The 23,030-nt window shown below is 40.0% G+C and overlaps 1 protein-coding gene across 5 annotated transcripts in view; it reads right to left on the reverse strand.

Moving 5' to 3' along the window:
• Positions 1-23,030, reverse strand: part of CTNND2 (catenin delta 2) — a 948,913-nt gene that overhangs the window by 180,708 nt on the left and 745,175 nt on the right. For all 5 annotated transcript variants that reach the window (XM_024247287.3, XM_054555411.2, XM_054555413.2 and 2 more), the window contains one exon: positions 5,936-6,119. In XM_024247287.3, the coding sequence (XP_024103055.1) occupies positions 5,936-6,119 (184 nt within the window). The remainder of the gene's footprint in view (positions 1-5,935; positions 6,120-23,030) is intronic.

Here is a 23,030-nt window from a genome sequence, read left to right on the forward strand (position 1 = left end):
TAATTGAGGGTCTGAGTTTAATTATAATCATAAGCGAAGGCACAGTGCAGACACTTTGACGGGCTTAATAACATTCTTATGTACACAAAGATAGATGGAAAAAATTAGGGTTGTATATTGTTGTCCTTTAGGACAAGATACTGAAGTGGGAATAGAATAATAAAAATAAATAAACGACTCAGCGGCACTGGGAAATGAGCTGTGGAAGTTAGCCAGTCAGCCTTATGCACATACTTCAGCTGGAGATAAAGTCCTAAGTATCCATGACTAAATATAATGCGACTATACAGGAGTGCAGATCATACTTGTTTTATTGAGCTAGCTGCTAGACTAAAAGGTAAAAAAGTATGCTTTGCAAGCTTTTACCCACAGTTCACCCTGAAATGATGATAATGGCCACAACGGGATCTTTAGGATATGGATCGGTGATATTTTAAATGGGAAATGCAGACATGTTTCACAGAAAATCCACAAAGCATCAGGTCTGTACACAGCTGCTAGAGTTGACATCCTTAAATGACACTGATATGGTGTCACATCCCCTGCGTAAGAACCTCAAATGACTTCTGGCTGTCCATAGTATCAGAAAAATCCATGCAATGTTCAGAAGCTAGTTCAATGTTGGGAGGAAAAGGAAAGGTTGGCTCATAAATGAGAGCAGAACACACAGAAATCAGATCCGTGTGTGGGGAGACCCTCATTTCATGGCCATCCAGTCAAGAGGTTGGATATGAACCTTCTTTGGCTGAGACAGCCACATCTTGGCTTGTAGAACTCAATCCTGCTACAGGTAGTGTTTGGTTTTGCAGCTAAGCTACAGAGGAGAATGGCCTTGTGCACAGAGAAAAACAGAAAAACATCTCTGATCTGGGTTGTTTTTTGAGTGTGTGGGCACTGTTTGGGGACAGGCAGCATCTCTGAGTTGTCTATCTCCTCCTCTTCTCAGTGCGGCATCCTCAGGCGGCTCCTTGGCTTCCTAGCTTAGCAGCCCCTCTCTTATTTTCTTACTGGAGTGACCATAATAGATTCCTAGGGCTGTCAGAACCAAGTACCACAAACTGGGTGGCTTAAAACAACCGAAACTTATTATCCCACAGTTCTGGAGGCCAGAAATCTAAAATCAAGGTGCCAGCAGGGCCGTGCTCTCTCTGAAGGCTCTTGGGAAAATTCCTTCCCTGCCTCTTCCTAGCTCCTGGTGTTGCAGCAATTCTTAGCTATCCCTGAATTGTGGCTGCAACACTCCAATTTCTGCCTTTGTCTTCACAAGGCCTTCTTCCCTGTGTGTCTCTCTGTGCATATGTCCTCTTTTTATAAGATGCCATTCATTGGATTTAGGGCCCACCCTTATCTAGTATGACCTGATCTTCATTAACTAATTGTATCTGCAAAGACCCTATTTCCAAATAAGATCACATTCTGAGGTTCTGGGTAGACAAGAATTTTGGGGGAAGATTTATTCAACACACCACAGTGACTTCAGCCAACATGAGCTTGTCCAGAGTGGAGCCAGCTCAATGTTCCCTGGTTAGCGTTCAGACCATGGTCCCTCAACACGTTTTTGGCTGACAGTGATGATTATAGCAGCCACAGGTTAAGAGATGGATTTGATCACATGATGTGCAAGGAAACAACGAGTGCAAAACTGAATTGATTTCAAGGTCTGAATCTCACTCTATATGAAATTCACTTCTCTGGAGGACTCCTTAATCATAAAACAAAACAGAGAAGACTAACAAAATCACCTCATTTATTCTTATATCCTAAGCCTCTCTAACATTTTGCCACATTTGTTTGGGGCCATATTTTAAAATGCTTTTTGTTAAAAATGGATGCTTGAATCTGGCAGAATTGGAGCAAAAGGAACAACTAGCAAAGGGGAAGAAATGAAGAAGGGAGTATTAGTGTGCCTGGGATTGGGGGTGGTGGGGAAGAGGTAGCAGAGGCAGAGTGTACAGATGAAGCCCTTCCCTTCTGATCACCCACAGCTCTAACCCCTGCAACCACACCTCCCCATGCCGCTTGGCCTCTCACAGTCTAGCTGCCATCATCCTTATCAACTCAGGCCTCCAACAAAATTTAAGACTTTTTTTTCCCATTTCTATGCTTTTTCCTCAGTGACAGACAGATACTCCAGGAACACACAGATAGATCTGCTTTTTAAAAATTCAATTTCTTGTCCCCAAATGAATTTCAAATGAAAAAGGACTAAGGGCATTAACTTTTCATTTTATATTTCATATGTGCTTAAATTTTTGCTATGTCAACATGATATAGCTTCCCATGAAGATTTTCCATTCCTTTCTAGAGAAGACAAAGCAAGTGTCTCCTCTCTTTAGAATGCTCCCTGTGAATGTGCCTCCTTCACTAGTCTAGGACCTGGAGGTGGTAGGGAATGGGGTGGCGTTGGGGCATGAAGTGGGAACAGCCACTGATATTGGTACAATATCCACTGCCTAGAGGAAAGCCTAAGAAACTGGACAGAGCCTATTAAGCCTGCATGAAATTGTCTAAAGACAGAATAGTGTCAGCTTGTCAGGTTCTGGCTAAGACTTAGGCAGATTTTACTGACTTAAATTTATCTCTAATAAGCTTTTGGACATTTAAGAGCAATATAATTTGCATTCATAGATTTTTTTTTTTCCAAAAAATGAAAAGGTGACCTCTTTAAAAACAGTAATTCCTTAAATTCTTAACCTTGGCTCCCAACCCTGAAACCACATAAACAAGTCTGAATCCTGCTAGGAACAAAAATCAAGAGTAATGATTTTCAATAATGACCTGATGAATTTACTTTTACCTACCACATGCTCCTTCTGCTGGATTTCCAAGCTATACTAGTTTAGGAAATAGTATTCTAGGAAAAGAGTTTTATTTTCTTGGATGTTTTATTTTCTTTATATATTCCTGAAATAACAGCTACAGAAGCAAACCAAAAATATCAACTCATCTTAAAGTCATTGGCAAAAGAAGAAAGGAGTCTGAGTACCAGAAAAACAATGTCAACATTATTATCTAAAATATGTCTTAAAATATAGTCTTATCTTAAAACACAAAAAGGCACCCACAGTTCTAGTTGTCTACATGAACATCAAAGGTGGAGGTCAAGAGACTTGCACTGGGATGAGTGGCTAACACTGTTCAAGGTAGCTACGCACTCCGTAGGTCCTAGCAGGGAAGAATTTGAAGTAAGAAAGAAGGGAGAGGGAGAAGACCACTGGCATTTAAAAGCCAAATGATGTTGGCCACATGGATGCCATTCTCTGGAAACAAATTTAAGGAACCAACAGAGAGGAAAGTGTTGCCCCGTCAGCAGGTGGTAGTTGTTTATTGTTTTAAGCACAGATCTGTTAGCAGTCTCCTATCCCATAACTTTGAATTTCCTCTCTGTGTGGTAGGGTGGGGATGGTCTGAAACCAGAATCAGGATGTGGCTCAAGTCCTGGTTTCACGACTTAACTACACATGAGCTCGTTGGGCTATGATGCATATGAGAATCAACAACGTATCTGAAGTGGAACTTTCAGGCCCCTGGAAGACAGAGATTTTATGAATAATAACACTTACTTTAATATTATCTAAAAATCTAGTCTCTATTGATGGTGCATCTCAAACTCCCCTAGAGTCCTTTCAACACTGGGTAGCGAGTGCTGGCCTCTGCTGCCCTCCATGATGCTTTCCCATTGCATCATTTCTATGCTTAGCCCAATCTCACCTGACCCTTCAAGCCTTTTTTGACCACACCTGGCTGTCAGTCATTTTCTCACCAGTTTTTCCTCCTGTACTGCCATGATCATAACACTAAATTGCCACTAGGCTGTTGTGCTGGGGCTCACCGGGTGAGTGCCATTTCTTCCACTCAGTCATGAGTTTCTGCAGGGCAGAGTCTGCCTTCTCTCAGCCTCCTTAGCTGTCCCCAGCACAAAGCAGGTGGTCAGCAAATGCTCCCGGGATAAAACTGCTGCATAGCAGAAGCAGCACAGGAAGTCATTTCTTTAATGTGAATAATGATCTTGGCTTTGTTGGAAAAATGAAGAATGTAAATACACTTGCATACTTAAATCTAAAGCCTTCTATCATGATATGGATGACTGTGACTGTTCTGGTGTCACAGATGTCTGCATGACAAACTAAATCAAATGGCATCATTTTTTGCTTCCTATTATGTGGTCACTCCTGGCCAGCAGCAGAAGCAGCAGCAAGTGTCCAGCTGCTGTATGTGTGAATAGACAGGGATGGGGAGTCATTCTGGTCTCACCAAACTGTGCTCTGATACCACAACCCAGACCCTAAACTCAGCCAGATGATGTGTAAAGGGGACCCGTGAGCCTACACTGGTCTAGCTTCTTCATTTACTTTTTCATCAAAGGATGTCAAATGTACTTTCATAAAGGTGGTAGCCTATATCCTTTCAAACACCACGAAGACATACTTATGCTACTATATTAATCAGAGAGCATTTTAACAGACAGAGCTAGCCAGGTCCTTATTGATTACACTTCTACAATTGCTTCTGAGACAGTTCCTTCTGCAGTCTTCACTAGAGACCCTGACACTCTGAAAGTAGGGAATGCTAGCAAGGGAAAAACACTTTTAAATAGTTGTGAATAAGTGAAATAGAAAAAAATCAGGTATGGGAGTTCAGAAGAGCCTACAATTTTAGCTTTGGAGGAGTTATATTTCTTCTGGTGGGACAGACGTTTGCTAAAGGATAACAGAATTTAAGGGGTTATGAAATGGATGCCTCAGTAGGGGGTTTCAGAGTACTGTATATTTGCCATATGGTAGCACCTATCCAGAGAAATCATGTCAGATGTTCATGATTTCGTGACACGGACGAAAAGCAGAAATGTCAGAGGATTCCCATTCCTGCCCATGAACGCATGTAGATATTCGTGGAGGTAGGCTCTTATCTTGCTCTGTGCACACACATTCACACAAACACACACCGCCCCTCAAGACTGGAGGCTGAGAGCACTGTGATGAATATTCATGAGATGATGATTATTAATGCCACTGAGGTGGATTTTGTTCCTTCTCAGTAGAGACTGGTTGTTATACCTAGAAACTGATCAACTGTAGGAGAAACGGCAGCTTTGAACCATTTCAACTAAAGCAATCCTGTATGTTTCACTTTCAAAATATAGATTATTTGGCTAGGTGTTTTTAATCACCCCTTTTGCCCCTATCCCAGCAACTTCATCCAGCAGAGATCTGCAACTTTGGTATAAAATACAACACTTTTGGGAGCACAGTTTCTAGAGTTTAGAAGAATCATATCTTGATAACTACTTTCCTTCCTAAGAGCAAAAATTAAACAAGACATAAAGTTGATTCTAAGAAATCTCAATAGATTCTTGATGATTTTTGTGAAAAATGCATCAGGAGAGAATCACAACACATTTGCTACTTTTATTATTTAAAAAACCATTTAATACAACAGGCCTTATTAAAGAGCTATTTCTAAGAATTATAGAATATTACAGTCGAACAGATAATTTTTAAAAGGAGAATATTTTTAAAAATAGCTACTTGTGACAACCAGATCCCTATGTATCTGTTATGAACTCTGCCCAACCAGTCAGTCTGCCTGGTTGTGCTACATGCATGATATAATGTGAAATTACCAAGAACTATTGTTTTTGGCCAAAGAAAATGACTTATTTTGGGTTGGAATAAAAATGTTTGTTTTTCACCTTAGACCTAAGAAATCATGTGAAATAAGTCTAACATTAATTACGTAGAGAAAGATACCTATATGTCTTTATTACCTGGTTAGAAAATTTTAAATGAACTTCTTATACTCCGCTGCCACATCAACATTCATCTTTTCAGAATGGTCTGATTCTCAGTAAAAGAGCCACTAAAGTTATAGAAAGAAACAGTGTCTGACCAGGGGAAGATGGTGGGGGGGGAGGCACTCATGACACAGGACTGACCTTAGGCACCCGGTGGCGTTACGCAGCACCTGTGATGAATGCAGCTGTATCTTCCGATCATCCTGAAGAGGCGAATTTTCCCAGCCTGAGTGGGGGATAATCACCGCGTTGGTCAGTACTGCCAGGGCATCCTGGATGATTGGCATTTTGAGTGCATCGCACGAGGAGAGGTTCCAAAGGACTCCTGCAAGAGACACACAAGAAGAGCTTTTGGGTGGCCACAAGTTTTTCTCATCTCAAAACTGTCTTCCTTATTTGAGTTAACGGAACTGGCAGGAAGGATGAAGATACTGTGGACACACATCCTAGAGTGTGTCCCCATTAAATTTTTTAGATTTTAGATTTTAGATCTAAAATCTTGATTTTAGAACATTCGTGTGAACCCATTAAAAGCATTCTGTGAAAAATCTGATGAGTGAGCAGAGAAATTGTGACATGATTATCTTTATTTCCTCAGGGAGCATAATCAAGGTTGAGAGGTCTGATTGAACTGAGGCTATCCACAACGCTTCTGTTCCATTTTAATCCAATGGACCCAAGTTGCTAAATTCTAACCAAGACCAAAGAGATGTGAAAGTTATTTGAAATGGACTAGCAGAACATCTTTGTTTTACCCAAGACCTCAGTGTGCACATGTGGTTGCCATGAAAGCTAAGTGCTTTCATAAACAACCAGCTACCATGGGTAGGACCCTTATGAGAATCCAGCATCAGGTCAGATGACAACTGGCTCAACAAGCAATTTAAACTGTTGCCCCTTGTGACAGTTTTGTCAGCTTTTCTCTGAAAGCAATGCTCATGGAAGACCTACAGAATGTTCCTCCTTAAATAATGACAAAGGGAGAGGTGGGAAGAAGAGGGCATGTCCACAATGGACAGAGTGTCACAGTAATTCATGCAGGCAGAGCAATGCAAAATGTTAAGGACAAATACAATGCTTTAGGCTTCTAAATATTTTTTAAAAGGAGATATTCTAGAAAAGTTCATAAACATTGCATATATATTATAACATCATTTGAAAATGCTTTTAAATAATTATTCTTTTTTTGTTAGAACAGTCTACATAAATCAAAAAAGGAACAGAGAATAACATTCTATTTTTCTTTGAAAGAAAGCCTGTATACACCCTGAACCTAAACAGGTACCACCACTGCAGATATTGGAAATAAAATACTATAGTTGTCTTTAGAAATAGAACTTCTAGCTTATGTTTTTCATGAGCTTTCGATATATTTTAATGAAATGCGATTTTGTTCCATCTACTGTGTTACGAATAGAACAAACAGAACATATTTATTTCTAAAATTTGTTTGATTGGTTCCTTGCATTGCACATGTTGAACTATCCAATGACATTAATAATACAAATCTGACTGTTAATAACTAAATAAGTGACTATAAAAATAATGTGACTATAAAGTTCAATAAAAATGTGACTACAGAGGCAAACTCAACTGTCTTTAGAAATACCATTTACTGGAAATTCTATTTAACTGAATGCAAAGGAAACAAAATGGTTGTAGTGCCCAGCATGCACAAGATAATCCTTCAGTACAGGGGGTTAACTTGAAGGCAAATCTAGCTTCTCTTTTTTTATGAATAAAGTTTTATTGAAGCACAGCCATGTCTGTTCATTTCTAAATTTTTTACATCTGCTTTTGTCCTATGAAGGAATAGCTGGGTATTAGTGACAGAGACTGTACAGCCCACAAACCATAAACAATTTACAAACTGTCCCCTTACAGAAAAATTTTGTCCAACCGTGCTTTAGTGAATTTGACCATTTTATATACACTTTTGTTTGTGCTTGTATTGCCATTAGTATCCTAAATCGAGTACACAAAAAATGCTCAATGGTACACAGAAGGTGCTCAGAATATATTCTGATTTGGAATAATTTGAAATACTAGGAATATTAACATATGCATCTATCTTGTTTTAAATAAAACACAAAGCTGCTTATTCATCCACTGAGAAATGTTTTACCAAAGTTTGGTAATCTAAATAATCAAAATGACTTCATTCATTTCCAGCCTCACAAAAATGTTAATTTTTAGAGTAAAATAATTGATTTTGCAGTTTTAAATAGTATATTAAAAAGAAATTAGTATCTACCCCAGTATCTGAGGATAACTTTCAGGAATATAATATTAAGACATTTGTGTCTGCTCTTCAAAGTATACAATGCGAAAATATAGGAACAAAATGTGCATTTTTATTCATTCCCAAATCTAGACTTAAAATACCAATATCTAAAAATTGAGGCTTATAAATGTTTTAAAACATGGGTGACATGTTTTGCTGTACAGTAGATATCCTTTAAAAACTAAATAGCAGGCCGGGTGAGTGGCTCACACCTGTAATATCAGCACTTTGGGAGGCTGAGGCAGGTGGATCACGAGGTCAGGAGCTCGAGACCAGCCTGGGCAACATAGCAAAACCCCATCTCTACTAAAAATACAAAAATTAGCTGGGTGTGGTGGCGTGTGCCTATAATCCCAGCTACTTGGGAGTCTGGGGCGGGAGAATTGCTTGAACCTGGGAGTGAGGGGGTTGCAGTGAGCTGAGATCATGCCACTGTACTCCAGCCTGGGTGACAGAGCAAGATTCTGTCTCCGGAAAGCAAGCAAGCAAACAAACAAACAAAACAGCAAAGAGAAACCTTCGCATTTTTTTACGTGCAATGAGTATGAAAATCTCAAGGCTTTCTATGAGAATACAGCTATTTTTACGGTTTTCTTACAAACAGAAAAGAAATAGGGAAAGGGAGGAAGGAAATCAAAGAAAACCTAAAGGCCAAATCTAGCACCTGACAAGAAGTGAAAGAATGGAAAGGCATATGCAGTCTGGGATATCTTTTTATAGACTGTTCTATCTCCTTCACTTTTCCCATTAATTAGTGTACTAATTCAGAATCACGCACAAACAGAAGTTCACATTCATTCTACCTTTCCAGGCTGTCTCCATCTGCGAGTCACATTCCAGTGAACTGATCACAGTACTCGATCCATATCTCTGAACCTTCTATCTTAATTTATAACTGCAATGCACAATGCTTCCTGAACTTATTACAACTGCAATGAATCTCTATCGAGCAACTTTATCACCTCTGGATGAAGTCTTGGTAAAGTGGATGTAACGTGGCAGATTTTCTTGAGGGGGAATTCAGCAAACCAGCTGCATGGGGTCCTCAAAATTTTGAGTTTTGGTTAGATCATCTGGACATGAGACAGGTTTAAGCATAGAAGTAGCAGTTTCTGGAGACAACTGAGATGAAGATTTATATCATCTGGCAGGAGTAAAAGTGGGAAACAACTGGGAATTCCACATCTTTCCTGCTACACACACACACACACACACATACACACACAAACACGTCTTGACTGACGGAAGAGAGATTAGTGGAGAGAACTGGATGCATCTAGGCATCCTCTGAACAAATGGAAAATAAATTTTTTGCTCAAACTTTTACTTCACTCCTCCCTCCCCTTTTCCATAGTAGTTTAAAATATGTCCACAAATTCTTGGACATTTCCTTCAAATGGTGGAGCCTAATTCTTCTCTCCATGAGTGGGGATTCGATTTAGTGACTCATTTGTGACCAATGAAACATGGTGGAAGTGCCTGTGACTTGAGATTACATCATTAAAAAGGCTTTGTGGCTCCCTCCAAACCCTCTCGCAGATTGTTATTTGAGGGTAAGCCAATTGTCATGCCATCATGACCCTCAGGCAGCCTTACAGAGAGACCAGCATGGCAAAGAACTAGGGCTTTCAGCCGAAATTTTGGAAGTGAATTTTCCAACCCCAACCAAGCCTTCGAATGACTGCAGCCTCATGAGAGACCCTGAGCCAGGACCACCCAAATCTGCGGCTCCTACTTGCACTCCTCACACTTAGATAGTGGGTGACATAAATGTTGGTTGTTTTGTGGAGTAATTTGTTATGCAGCAATAGACAATATACCTTTCCTTTCCTATGAAGCTCCCACTCTCTCTGTTGCTTTCTTCTCTCTGCTTCATTTTCCTATCCCTTTGCCCTTCTACAATGGATGGACTCATTTTTCCCTCTCGCCTTTCCATGACACTTTAATTCTTACTCCTCTCTTACCTAAATCCACTTGTTCCCTTATTCCTTCCAAATTCCAATGTGAGAGTATACAAGATATAGCAAGGATGATCCAGCTACACTTTGTAACTAAATTTAAAATGCATTTTAAGTGACAAGTATTTAATTTAAAAAAATGTATCATTCTTCACGTTTGCAATTCAATAAGTGACCCAACACTTTCTTTAATTTGGAAAAATCCTGCTCTTATTTCCAATTGCTGCCTTAACAAATCACCACACAGGGGCTTGAAAAACACAAATTTATAGGTTTGTATTTGGAGGTCTGGAGTCTGAAATGGGCTGGCAAGGCTGGCTCCTTCCAGAGGATCCTGGGGAGGATATGTTTCCTCATCTTGTCAAGCTCCTGGGGGCTGCCTGCATCGCATTCCTTGGCTTGAGATCTTACCTCCCTCTGACTTTGGCTTCCATCATCACATCTCCTTCCTGGACTCTGACCCTCCTACCTCCCTCTCATAAGGGCACTCTGATCATATTGAGCCCACCTGGATAATCCAGGATAATCTCCCCATATGAAGCCCTCCTACCTTAATCATACCTGCAAAGTCCCTTTCACCATGAAAAGTAACATTTACAGGCTCTGGGAATTAGGGCATGGGCTTTTTTTGCAGGGTAGGGGCATTATTCAGTCTACTACATACCCCTTCAAAAATAACCTGTTATGCTTAAAATAAAATTAAACTTCTTACGGTAGCCTCATGATCAGGCCTTTCTCTAAATCTCTAAATTCATCTTGAATCACATTAATTCATTCATTTATCCATTCCATAATATTAAAGACCTACTACATGCATGGTTCTGTTTGACATGGAGTGGAGACATCAGTGAAGAAAACAAAAAATCCCTGTGCTGGTGGCCAAGGTACCATATAGCTCTAGTCACTATGCTCCAGCCAAAATGGCCTGTTTCTTCTTGAACACACAAGCTCTTTTGTGTCCCAGATCCCTGGACTTGCTGCTGCCTCATTCTGGAACATTCTTTCCTAGATCTTTTCATGGCCAATCCTTCTTCCATTCACTTCACCTTAAATGTGCTAAACTCAGAGAGGCTTTCCTGGATCAGTCTAGTCTACCTTCCCAGACGCTTGCTGTCAGATCTCCTATTTAATTTCAGCAGAAACCTCAACACTAACTCATTCTGTCATTTGTTCACTGTTCCATCCTCCAGCAGGGTCCCAGGCATAAAATGAAAGCAGACACTTGTCTGAATGCCCATCGTATGCAGAACACACAGAGCTACAGAAGCCCTGGCATACAGAATATGCCCTGACAAACATGAGTGTTCACCAAACAGGCACTAAAGAAAAATAAAAAATAACAGCTGGATGGTATGATCTTATAGGATGCCATGTGCTGTAAGCATTGAACCTTATGTAAGTATTATAGTGTTAGCAAAATGACGTCATGCCTAGAAAAAATAAAACAGCAGCTGCAAGATGTAATTTCACAAATAATAAATCCAAACGAGAATAGAAAAATGTTATTTAGGTGGGATTATTTACTTTGAATCTACAGAAATTCTACTTTTAGCTAGTAGAGAAAAATTTATAGCACTGAAACATATTAATCTGCTTTGTATTAAAAGGCTTATCTCTGGTGCTTCATTTGAGTAATTTTCTTATATTAACTCCCTGATAATTCTAAATTAACCCAGGTAATACTAAAATTTCAATCTGAGGAAAAACTATAAAACTGATTGGATTCACACCAATTTTCAGCATTCGTAACAAATTACCATGTCTGTTCATATCTGAGGATAATATGAAAAATGGTTTAATATTTTGGTTGATGGTCACTGGAAAATTTAAATTTACCTGATGAAAATATGCTAATTCCTTCCAGATTATAATCTGTGATAAATTTGCTTTATTAGCATCTTTCTTTTATTATTTCCATTCAATAGCTTTCCTTTATCAGTGTAAAATTATTGCTGTTCCAAATATAATTTTGAAAGTTTAACTGAGAAGACATTTACATACACTAAAGGTATTTAAAATATAGTTTATTTTTATTTCAGGCACAGAATGGCTCTTTTCCTTGATATTATCCATATTCATGAGCAATGATTGGTTTAATAAAAATTCCTTAATAAAACCTTAATTACTTTCATTTGCTTCTTTATAATGCTTTAATAGAGGGTAATTGTAGTTTCTTTTTACTGAAAGAGATGAAGACTATCTTGGTTAAAAAAAACCCAGATGAACAAAAAGAATGTTTTAATAAAAGCAAGTTTTAAAGGATGGTAAAATCAAACACTGCCTGGCGGCTGTGCAGGACTTTTCGACAGCCCACTGGCTTGCTTTCAGCTCTTTAGACCTAGCACGAATCCTCTCATGTGGGCGAGGCTCAAACCAAGCCCAAAGGAAAGCTGGGCTTCATTCGTTTTAAATAAATGTTTATAAAAATGTATTTAAAATTAATTAGAGAGTTAAGCACCTACTTAGTGTATTTATGAGGAGGATTTATTTTAAACAAATTTGTCATTTCTTTTGGGAGTGACAGTTTGTATACCTGGGGGGAGGGGGAGGAAAAAGGAGAAGAATGGGGACAAAAAAGTTCTTTTTTTTTTTTTTTTTTGAGATGGAGTCTTGCTCTGTCACCCAGGCTGGAGTGCAGTGGTGTGATCTCGGCTCACTGCAAGCTCTGTCTCCTGGGTTCACGCCATTCTCCTGCCTCAGCCTCCCAAGTAGCTGGGACTACAGGCATGCGCCACCACACCCGGCTAAACTTTTTGTATTTTTAGTAGAGACAGGGTTTCACCATCTTAGCCAGGATGGTCTCGATCTCCTGGCCTCATGATCCACCCGCCTTGGCCTCCCAAAGTGCTGGGATTACAGGGCCACCATCGCCATCGGCCAAAAAAAATTCATTTTTTTACAAAAGCCAGAGTTAGGCTTGGTTGATGGTGGGAGTGGGAGGGGGAGGGGTATAAAGGGGCTGTCACCACTACCTCCTCCACCCATTCACACTTTGAGTCCCTAGTGTGTGGAGGCTGAATGATTAAAATATAGAGGTCCAGCGGGGAGGAGCCAAGATGGCCGAATAGGAACAGCTCCAGTCTACAGCTCCCAGCGTGAGCGACGCAGAAGACAGGTGATTTCTGCATTTCCATCTGAGGTACCCTGTTCATCTCACTAGGGAGTGCCAGACAGTGGGCGCAGGTCAGTGGGTGAGTGCACCGTGCGCCAGCCGAAGCAGGGGCGAGGCATTGCCTCACTCGGGAAGCACAAGGGGTCAGGGAGTTCCCTTTCCAGGGGTGACAGACGGCACCTGGAAAATCGGGCCACTCCCACCCGAATACTGTGCTTTTCCGACGGGCTTAGGAAACCGTGCCCCAGGAGAGTATAGCCCGCACCTGGCTCAGAGGGTCCTATGCCCACGGAGTCTCGCTGATTGCTAGCACAGCAGTCTGAGATCAAACAGCAAGTCGGCAGCGAGGCTGGGGGAGGGGCGCCCGCCATTGCCCAGGCTCCCTTAGGTAAACAAAGCAGCCAGGAAGCTTGAACTGGGTGGAGCCCACCACAGCTCAAGGAGGCCTGCCTGCCTCTGTAGGCTCCACCTCTGGGGGCAGGGCACAGACAAACAAAAAGACAGCAGTAACCTCTGCAGACTTACATGTCCCTGTCTGACAGCTTTGAGGAGAGCAGTGGTTCTCCCAGCACGCAGCTGGAGATCTGAGAACGGGCAGACTGCCTCCTCAAGTGGGTCCCTGACCCCTGACCCCCAAGCAGCCTAACTGGGAGGTACCCCCCAGCAGGGGCAGACTGACACCTCACACGGCCGGCCAGGTACTCCAACAGACCTGCAGCTGAGGGTCCTGTCTGTTAGAAGGAAAACTAACAGAAAGAACATCCACACGAAAAACCCATCTGTACATCAGCATCATCAAAGACCAAAAGTAGATAAAACCAAAAAGATGGGGAAAAAACAGAGCAGAAAAACCGGAAACTCTAAAAAGCAGAGTACCTCTCCTCCAAAGGAACGCAGTTCCTCACCAGCAACGGAGCAAAGCTGGACGGAGAATGACTTTGACGAGCTGAGAGAAGAAGGCTTCAGACGATCAAATTACTCCGAGCTACAGGAGGATATTCAAACCAAAGGCAAAGAAGTTGAAAACTTTGAAAAAAATTTAGAAGAATGTATAACTAGAATAACCAATACAGAGAAGTGCTTAAAGGAGCTGATGGAGCTGAAAACCAAGGCTCGAGAACTACGTGAAGAATGCAGAAGCCTCAGGAGCCGATGTGATCAAATGGAAGAAAGGGTATCAGTCCTGGAAGATGAAATGAATGAAATGAAGCGAGAAGGGAAGATTAGAGAAAAAAGAATAAAAAGAAACGAGCAAAGCCTCCAAGAAATGTGGGACTATGTGAAAAGACCAAATCTACGTCTGATTGGTGTACCTGAAAGTGACAGGGAGAATGGAACCAAGTTGGAAAACACTCTGCAGGATATTATCCAGGAGAACTTCCCCAATCTAGCAAGGCAGGCCAACATTCAGATTCAGGAAATACAGAGAACGCCACAAAGATACTCCTCGAGAAGAGCAACTCCAAGATACATAATTGTCAGATTCACCGAAGTTGAAATGAAGGAAAAAATGTTAAGGGCAGCCAGAGAGAAAGGTCGGGTTACCATCAAAGGGAAGCCCATCAGACTAACAGCGGATCTCTCGGCAGAAACCCTACAATCCAGAAGAGAGTGGGGGCCAATATTCAACATTCTTAAAGAAAAGAATTTTCAACCCAGAATTTCATATCCAGCCAAACTAAGCTTCATAAGTGAAGGAGAAATAAAATACTTTACAGACAAGCAAATGCTGAGAGATTTTGTCACCACCAGGCCTGCCCTAAAAGAGCTCCTGAAGGAAGCGCTAAACATGGAAAGGCACAACCGGTACCAGCCGCTGCAAAATCATGCCAAAATGTAAAGACCATCGAGACTAGGAAGAGACTGCATCAACTAATGAGCAAAATAACCAGCTAACATCATAATGACAGGATCAAATTCACACATAACAATATTAACTTTAAATGTAAATGGACTAAATGCTCCAATTAAAAGACACAGACTGGCAAATTGGATAAAGACTCAAGACCCATCAGTGTGCTGTATTCAGGAAACCCATCTCACGTGCAGAGACACACATAGGCTCAAAATAAAAGGATGGAGGAAGATCTACCAAGCAAATGGAAAACAAAAAAAGGCAGGGGTTGCAATCCTAGTCTCTGATAAAACAGACTTTAGACCAACAAAGATCAAAAGAGACAAAGAAGGCCATTACATAATGGTAAAGGGATTAGTTCAACAAGAAGAGCTAACTATCCTAAATATATATGCACCCAATACAGGAGCACCCAGATTCATAAAGCAAGTCCTGAGTGACCTACAAAGAGACTTAGACTCCCACACATTAATACTGGGAGACTTTAACACCCCACTGTCAACATTAGACAGATCAACGAGACAGAAAGTCAACAAGGATACCCAGGAATTGAACTCAGCTCTGCACCAAGTGGACCTAATAGATATCTACAGAACTCTCCACCCCAAATCAACAGAATACACATTTTTTTCAGCACCACACCACACCTATTCCAAAATTGACCACATACTTGGAAGTAAAGCTCTCCTCAATAAATGTAAAAGAACAGAAATTATAACAAACTATCTCTCAGATCACAGTGCAATCAAGCTAGAACTCAGGATTAAGAATCTCACTCAAAACCGCTCAACTACGTGGAAACTGAACAACCTGCTCCTGAATGACTACTGGGTACATAACGAAATGAAGGCAGAAATAAAGATGTTCTTTGAAACCAACGAGAACCAAGACACAACATACCAGAATCTCTGGGATGCATTCAAAGCAGTGTGTAGAGGGAAATTTATAGCACTAAATGCCCACAAGAGAAAGCAGGAAAGATCCAAAATTGACACCCTAACATCACAATTAAAAGAACTGGAAAAGCAAGAGCAAACACATTCAAAAGCTAGCAGAAGGCAAGAAATAACTAAAATCAGAGCAGAACTGAAGGAAATAGAGACACAAAAAACCCTTCAAAAAATTAATGAATCCAGGAGCTGGTTTTTTGAAAGGATCAACACAATTGATAGACCGCTAGCAAGATTAATAAAGAAAAAAAGAGAGAAGAATCAAATAGATGCAATAAAAAATGATAAAGGGGATATCACCACCGATCCTACAGAAATACAAACTACCATCAGAGAATACTACAAACACCTCCACACAAATAAACTAGAAAATCTAGAAGAAATGGATAAATTCCTCAACACATACACCCTCCCAAGACTAAACCAGGAAGAAGTTGAATCTCTGAATAGACCAATAACAGGAGCTGAAATTGTGGCAATAATCAATAGCCTACCAACCAAAAAAAGTCCAGGACCAGATGGGTTCACAGCCGAATTCTACCAGAGGTACAAGGAGGAGCTGGTACCATTCCTTCTGAAACTATTCCAATCAATAGAAAAAGAGAGAATCCTCCCTAACTCATTTTATGAGGCCAGCATCATCTTGATACCAAAGACTGGCAGAGACACAACAAAAAAAGAGAATTTTAGACCAATATCCTTGATGAACATTGATGCAAAAATCCTCGATAAAATACTGGCAAACAGAATCCAGCAGCACATCAAACAGCTTATCCACCATGATCAAGTGGGCTTCATCCCTGGGATGCAAGGCTGGTTCAATATATGCAAATCAATAAATGTAATCCAGCATATAAACAGAACCAAAGACAAAAACCACATGATTATCTCAATAGATGCAGAAAAGGCCTTTGACAAAATTCAACAACCCTTCATGCTAAAAACTCTCAATAAATTAGGTATTGATGGGACGTATCTCAAAATAATAAGAGCTATCTATGACAAACCTACAGCCAATATCATACTGCATGGGCAAAAACTGGAAGCATTCCCTTTGAAAACTGGCATAAGACAGGGATGCCCTCTCTCACCACTTCTATTTAACATAGTGTTGGAAGTTCTGGCCAGGGCAATTAGGCAGGAGAAGGAAATCAAGGGTATTCAATTAGGAAAAGAGGAAGTCAAATTGTCCCTGTTTGCAGATGACATGATTGTATATCTAGAAAACCCCATTGTCTCAGCCCAAAATCTCCTTAAGCTGATAAGCAACTTCAGCAAAGTCTTAGGATACAAAATCAACGTACAAAAATCACAAGCATTCTTATACATCAATAACAGACAAACAGAGAGCCAAATCATGAGTGAACTCCCATTCACAATTGCTTCAAAGAGAATAAAATACCTAGGAATCCAACTTACAAGGGATGTGAAGGACCTCTTCAAGGAGAACTACAAACCACTGCTCAAGGAAATAAAAGAGGATACAAACAAATGGAAGAACATTCCATGCTCATGGGTAGGAAGAATCAATATCATGAAAATGGCCATACTGCCCAAGGTAATTTACAGATTCAATGCCATCCCCATCAAGCTACCAATGACTTTCTTCACAGAATTGGAAAAAACTACTTTAAAGTTCATATGGAACCAAAAAAGAGCCTGCATTTCCAAGACAATCCTAAGCAAAAAGAACAATGCTGGAGGCATCACGCTACCTGACTTCAAACTATACTACAAGGCTACAGTAACCAAAACAGCATGGTACTGGTACCAAAACAGAGATATAGATCAATGGAACAGAACAGAGCCGTCAGAAATAATGCCACATATCTACAACTATCTGATCTTTGACAAACTTGAGAAAAACAAGAAATGGGGAAAGGATTCCTTATTTAATAAATGGTGCTGGGAAAACTGGCTAGCCATATGTAGAAAGCTGAAACTGGATCCCTTCCTTACACCTTATACAAAAATCAAGATGGATTAAAGATTTAAATGTTAGACCTAAAACCATAAAAACCCTAGAAGAAAACCTAGGCATTACCATTCAGGACATAGGCATGGACAAGAACTTCATGTCTAAAACACCAAAAGCAATGGCAACAAAAGCCAAAATTGACAAATGGGATCTAATTAAACTAAAGAGCTTCTGCACAGCAAAAGAAACTACCATCAGAGTGAACAGGCAACCTACAAAATGGGAGAAAATTTTCACAACCTATTATCTGACAAAGGGCTAATATCCAGAATCTACAATGAACTCCAACAAATTTACAAGAAAAAAAACAAACAACCCCATCAAAATGTGGGCGAAGGACATGAACAGACACTTCTCAAAAGAAGACATTTATGCAGCCAAAAAACACATGAAAAAATGCTCACCATCACTGGCCATCAGAGAAATGCAAATCAAAACCACAATGAGATACCATCTCACACCAGTTAGAATGGCAATCATTAAAAAGTCAGGAAACAACAGGTGCTGGAGAGGATGTGGAGAAATAGGAACACTTTTACACTGTTGGTAGGACTGTAAACTAGTTCGACCCTTGTGGAAGTCAGTGTGGCGTTTCCTCAGGGATCTAGAACTAGAAATTCCATTTGACCCAGCCATCCCATTGCTGGGTATATACCCAAAGGACTATAAATCATGCTGCTATAAAGACACATGCACATGTATGTTTATTGCAGCATTATTCACAATAGCAAAGACTTGGAACCAACCCAAATGTCCAACAATGATAGTCTGGATTAAGAAAATGTGGCACATATACACCATGGAATACTATGCAGCCATAAAAAACGATGAGTTCATGTCCTTTGTAGGGACGTGGATGAAATTGGAAATCATCATTCTCAGTAAACTATCACAAGAACAAAAAACCAAACACCGCATATTCTCACTCATAGGTGGGAATTGAACAATGAGAACACATGGACACAGGAAGGGGAACATCACACTCTGGGGACTGTTGTGGGGTGGGGGGAGGGGGGAGGGATAGCATTGGGAGATATACCTAATGCTAGATGACGAGTTAGTGGGTGCAGCGCACCAGCATGGCACATGTATACATATGTAACTTACCTGCACATTGCGCACATGTACCATAAAACCTAAAGTATAATAATAATAATAATTTAAAAAATATATAGAGAGAGGTCCAGGACACCCTGAAGTCCTGTTATACTATTGTGTGTGTGCATCTGCTATACAAACGAGTATTTGGATGCATATAAACTCTCAATATGGCCCTGAGAAGCAATAACCCTCTGGAGTGGCTGCTAATTGAGATCATTTTGAGAGTCCTTCTAGATGGAAAACATTCACATACCACACTCACTGAATGCTTTTAAAAAATTAAAGCATTTATCTTGAGTCGATGTTAGATAGAATTTACCAAATGTTGCTGTAATAACAGCTCCTTAGGCCAAGGCTTCTTGTAGGAGTCCCAGGGGTTGGTTGACCAGAACAAATGACCTCTACGTTTTCCTCCTTAATATTCCAGAAGAGGAAGCTGCTGTGGCCTTTGCAGTGGGGATTACACAAAGGTTGATCCTTTTAGAATTTCAACAGGCTGAATCATCATTCTAGGCTGAGTCTCAGAGAGCCGGCAATGGGAAGAAAGGGCCTCTGAGACTGGTAGGCGTGAGAGGCGAAGACAGAGAATTGGAGTGCTATGGTCCATAACCGTAAACTCTCATTCTACAGTTGCCACGTAATGCTTCAGGTCCAAATACAGAATTTTTTAAAGAGAATCACTTAGGCACAAATACTGAGAATTAGGTAGAATTATTCTTGCTCATTTTCAAAATACATACAAAATTTATTTAGCCCCAGAATGGATGAAGAATGAGTTGTCCTTGACATTTGAAAGTAATTCAGATCTTGGCTGTTGCATACAAGGCAAATTCTGGCTTAAACTGACTAAATTTACCTGGGTCTCCATGCAATGTTTTAAATCCGCAGATTCTAAAACAATTTTGTTATAAGATACAGCCATCAATACTAAGGTACTGTTTCGTTCTAAGCCAAAACTGATCCCAGCAACATTCTGATGTTCAAATTTCAGTACCACCTGCACACATTAAAAGTTTAGATCAAGATGATAAACATTTAGATGGCAAGAAGCCAGAAGCCATAATCACTTTTTTTTTTTTTTTTCAGACAGAGTCTCACTCTGTTGCCCAGGTTAGAGTGCAGCGGCACGATCATGGCTCACTGCAGCCTCAACCTCCTGAGCCCAAGTGATCCTCCCGCCTCTGCCACTTGAGTAGCTGGGACTTCATGGACGTGCTACCATACCTGACTTTTTTTTTTTTTTTTTTTTTTTTTTTTTGTAGAGACAAGGTCTCACTATGTTGTCCAGCCAGGTCTAGAATTCCTGGACTCAAGTGATCCTGCCGCCTCAGCCTCCCGAAGTGCTGGGATTACAGGCAGGAGCCACTATGCCTGACCCTCACCTACATTTTTGATTAGTTTAAAAAATAACCTTCACTTTTGTTTTCAGAGCCTGAATTAATTTTATTTAAAATTAGATAATGTTACAGACAAAAGACTATAATTGATTCTTTTAAAATGAAAGTAATCAAAACTCAGATGTATCTATGATCTCTCTTTTCATGCTAAAATGGAGTATACATATCCTAGTTTCTTCATTTAATAGAATTCTTCTATTAAATGTTTACCAAAAAGGCAGAACAGATCAGGCTCTATTAATGGAAAATGATGCCTGTCCCAAACTGGATGCCTGTCAGCAACTGGCAATGCAGCTACTATAAGAAGTAGAAATCTCTTCACACAGTAATTTTTTTAAGTAATTATAATTGAAAATAATTTGTATGTCAATATTTGGTAGTGGCCATCTGTGAAAGTCATGGGTTCATCTTTGATCACAGCATTTCATAAATGAACCACAGAATTTCGTATTTCTTAATCCCCAAGAGATCAACAGTTAGGAGTACAAAATTAGGTTTGCTTAGAACGATAGCCTTCTTCAATGACCTTGGGTGTGCCAGAACTTTGAAAAAATGTCACCAAAGCACCAAGGCTGAGTTGTATAATCTCTGGAAAGTGGTCCTGGAACTCTTTTCCTAAAAGGTATGACAGTTAAAGGTTATACTCTTTTATCTGACAGCTGTCATATTCTTCTATGTGTAAAATGATTTCTTATACTTTGTTTTGTTTCTTGGTAGTTTTGTGCCCTGAATTGCATACATTAAATAAAGTAACTTAAGTTTGACTTTTCAATAAATAGCATAATGAGGAAGAGGAGAGAGAGAAAGTGAAAGAGAGAGAGAGAGAGATTTAAAGACAAAATACCCCCACTATCTGATTAAAGAAAAGTAAATGCAGGCGGTGAAATCACCATAATTTTTGGCCCTGGGTTAAACGATACTGGGACAGGTATATTTTCCTATCCCTGTTTTAGACCATGCTGAGATTGATCAAAAATAATTTAAGTGCTTGCTCTAGGAAATACTCGCCTGTGAATGTTTAGGCTGTGAGCTAGAGAGCTGGCTTATCAAGAGTACTAGTTTGCTCATCATGACCCATTTCAAGACCCTCCCATCACTGTGCTACTAGTTAAAACTTTGCCCAATCCCAGTGGTTCCCCACCTTGCAATACCCACCTTAAAATCTCCCAGCCAAGGACCTACAGCCTTATAAATACCCTGCCTTCATTTCTCCTTTTGACACTAAGACTCTTTCAAGAGAGCATTTCAGATCCACTGCAGTGAGGGAGGATACTTACTTCAGTATGTCTAACAAACCCAGCTTTGCTGATCAATGGGTTTTTATGGTAGTCTTTGGGGACCTGACAGCTGACAAACCATATAAATTACTGAAAATGGGTGGATGGCTAATGTCATCTTTGGTAAAAAATAGAGTCTGGCAAATTCTTGAATATTCAGGGATCCATTATGCATAAAGTCATCATCTTATCTCTGTGCATGGAACAAAGAGTATTGAGCTGTTTACAGTTCCATTAAATACTATAACCCAGAAGTTACACAGCCAGCACACATCTTGGCAAGGCCCCTAGCTGCCATTCCAAACTCTCTGGGTCTCAAGTGAGCACGCATATATAATCTTTTACAAAGATAGAGATGGCTACTGCCTTGGGGTTTCTTTTTTTATACTATAGGTAGCACATCTACCTCATAGGTCCTGTTGATGTCAACATAAGGGCTCTAATTGAATTTGTGGGAGCTTGCTTACCCAAGAATCCCTGGATTGGAGACCCTATTCTGCACTGGAGCCACTTTAAAGAGCACCCTTCTATGGCTTTCAAAGAAAAGCAAAGCAACCTTGATGAAGATATGGTGGCAGAGTAAAAAGAGCAACAGCTTTTTCACAGAGCATCTCTGAACTACATGTCCAACATAAGACCATATTGGAAAAAAACACAACACAAATCATAGCCAAAAATATCTAACATCTTTGAGTTCTTGTCATGCACTAGGGTTTTTGTTAATCACCTTGCATGTATTAACTCATGTAAACAAACCTTCAACCAAGTCCATTTTATAGAGGAGGAAACTGAGACACAGAGAAGTTGAGTTATCTGTCAAAGTCATTCAACTTTTGGGGAAAATGAAGGTCAGATAAGAGTCTGACTGTGATGTATATGAACAATCAGACAAATGTCAGGCACATAAATTTGCTATTTGAAATGGGAGGGAAGTGATGTGGCGTGCTATCCTTTCAAGCAGAACGTATGAACACAAGAGAATGTTCTGCTTTTCATCTTTTACCAGTTCCCTTTTTGCCCCAGGTAATGTAGCTTGAGAAATTTAAAGAAGGCACTTGAGTTCACAGAAGGAAGAACATTCAGTTTTATACGTTTTTAACTGACAGATACAATTGTATGTATGTATCTTTATACAACATGATATTTTGAAGTATATATACATTGTGTAATGATTAACCGTAGTTAATTAAAAAGAACTTTCAACTTTGAAACTACTTTTACAACTAATTTTTCTTGCAAGCATTTAATTCTGCTGACTTCTACTAAAACACACATACATATACACACACACACACACACACACACACACACACAGCTACAACCT

Source organism: Pongo abelii, chromosome 4 (genome assembly GCF_028885655.2).
Source record: "Pongo abelii isolate AG06213 chromosome 4, NHGRI_mPonAbe1-v2.0_pri, whole genome shotgun sequence".
Lineage (NCBI taxonomy): Eukaryota > Metazoa > Chordata > Mammalia > Primates > Hominidae > Pongo > Pongo abelii.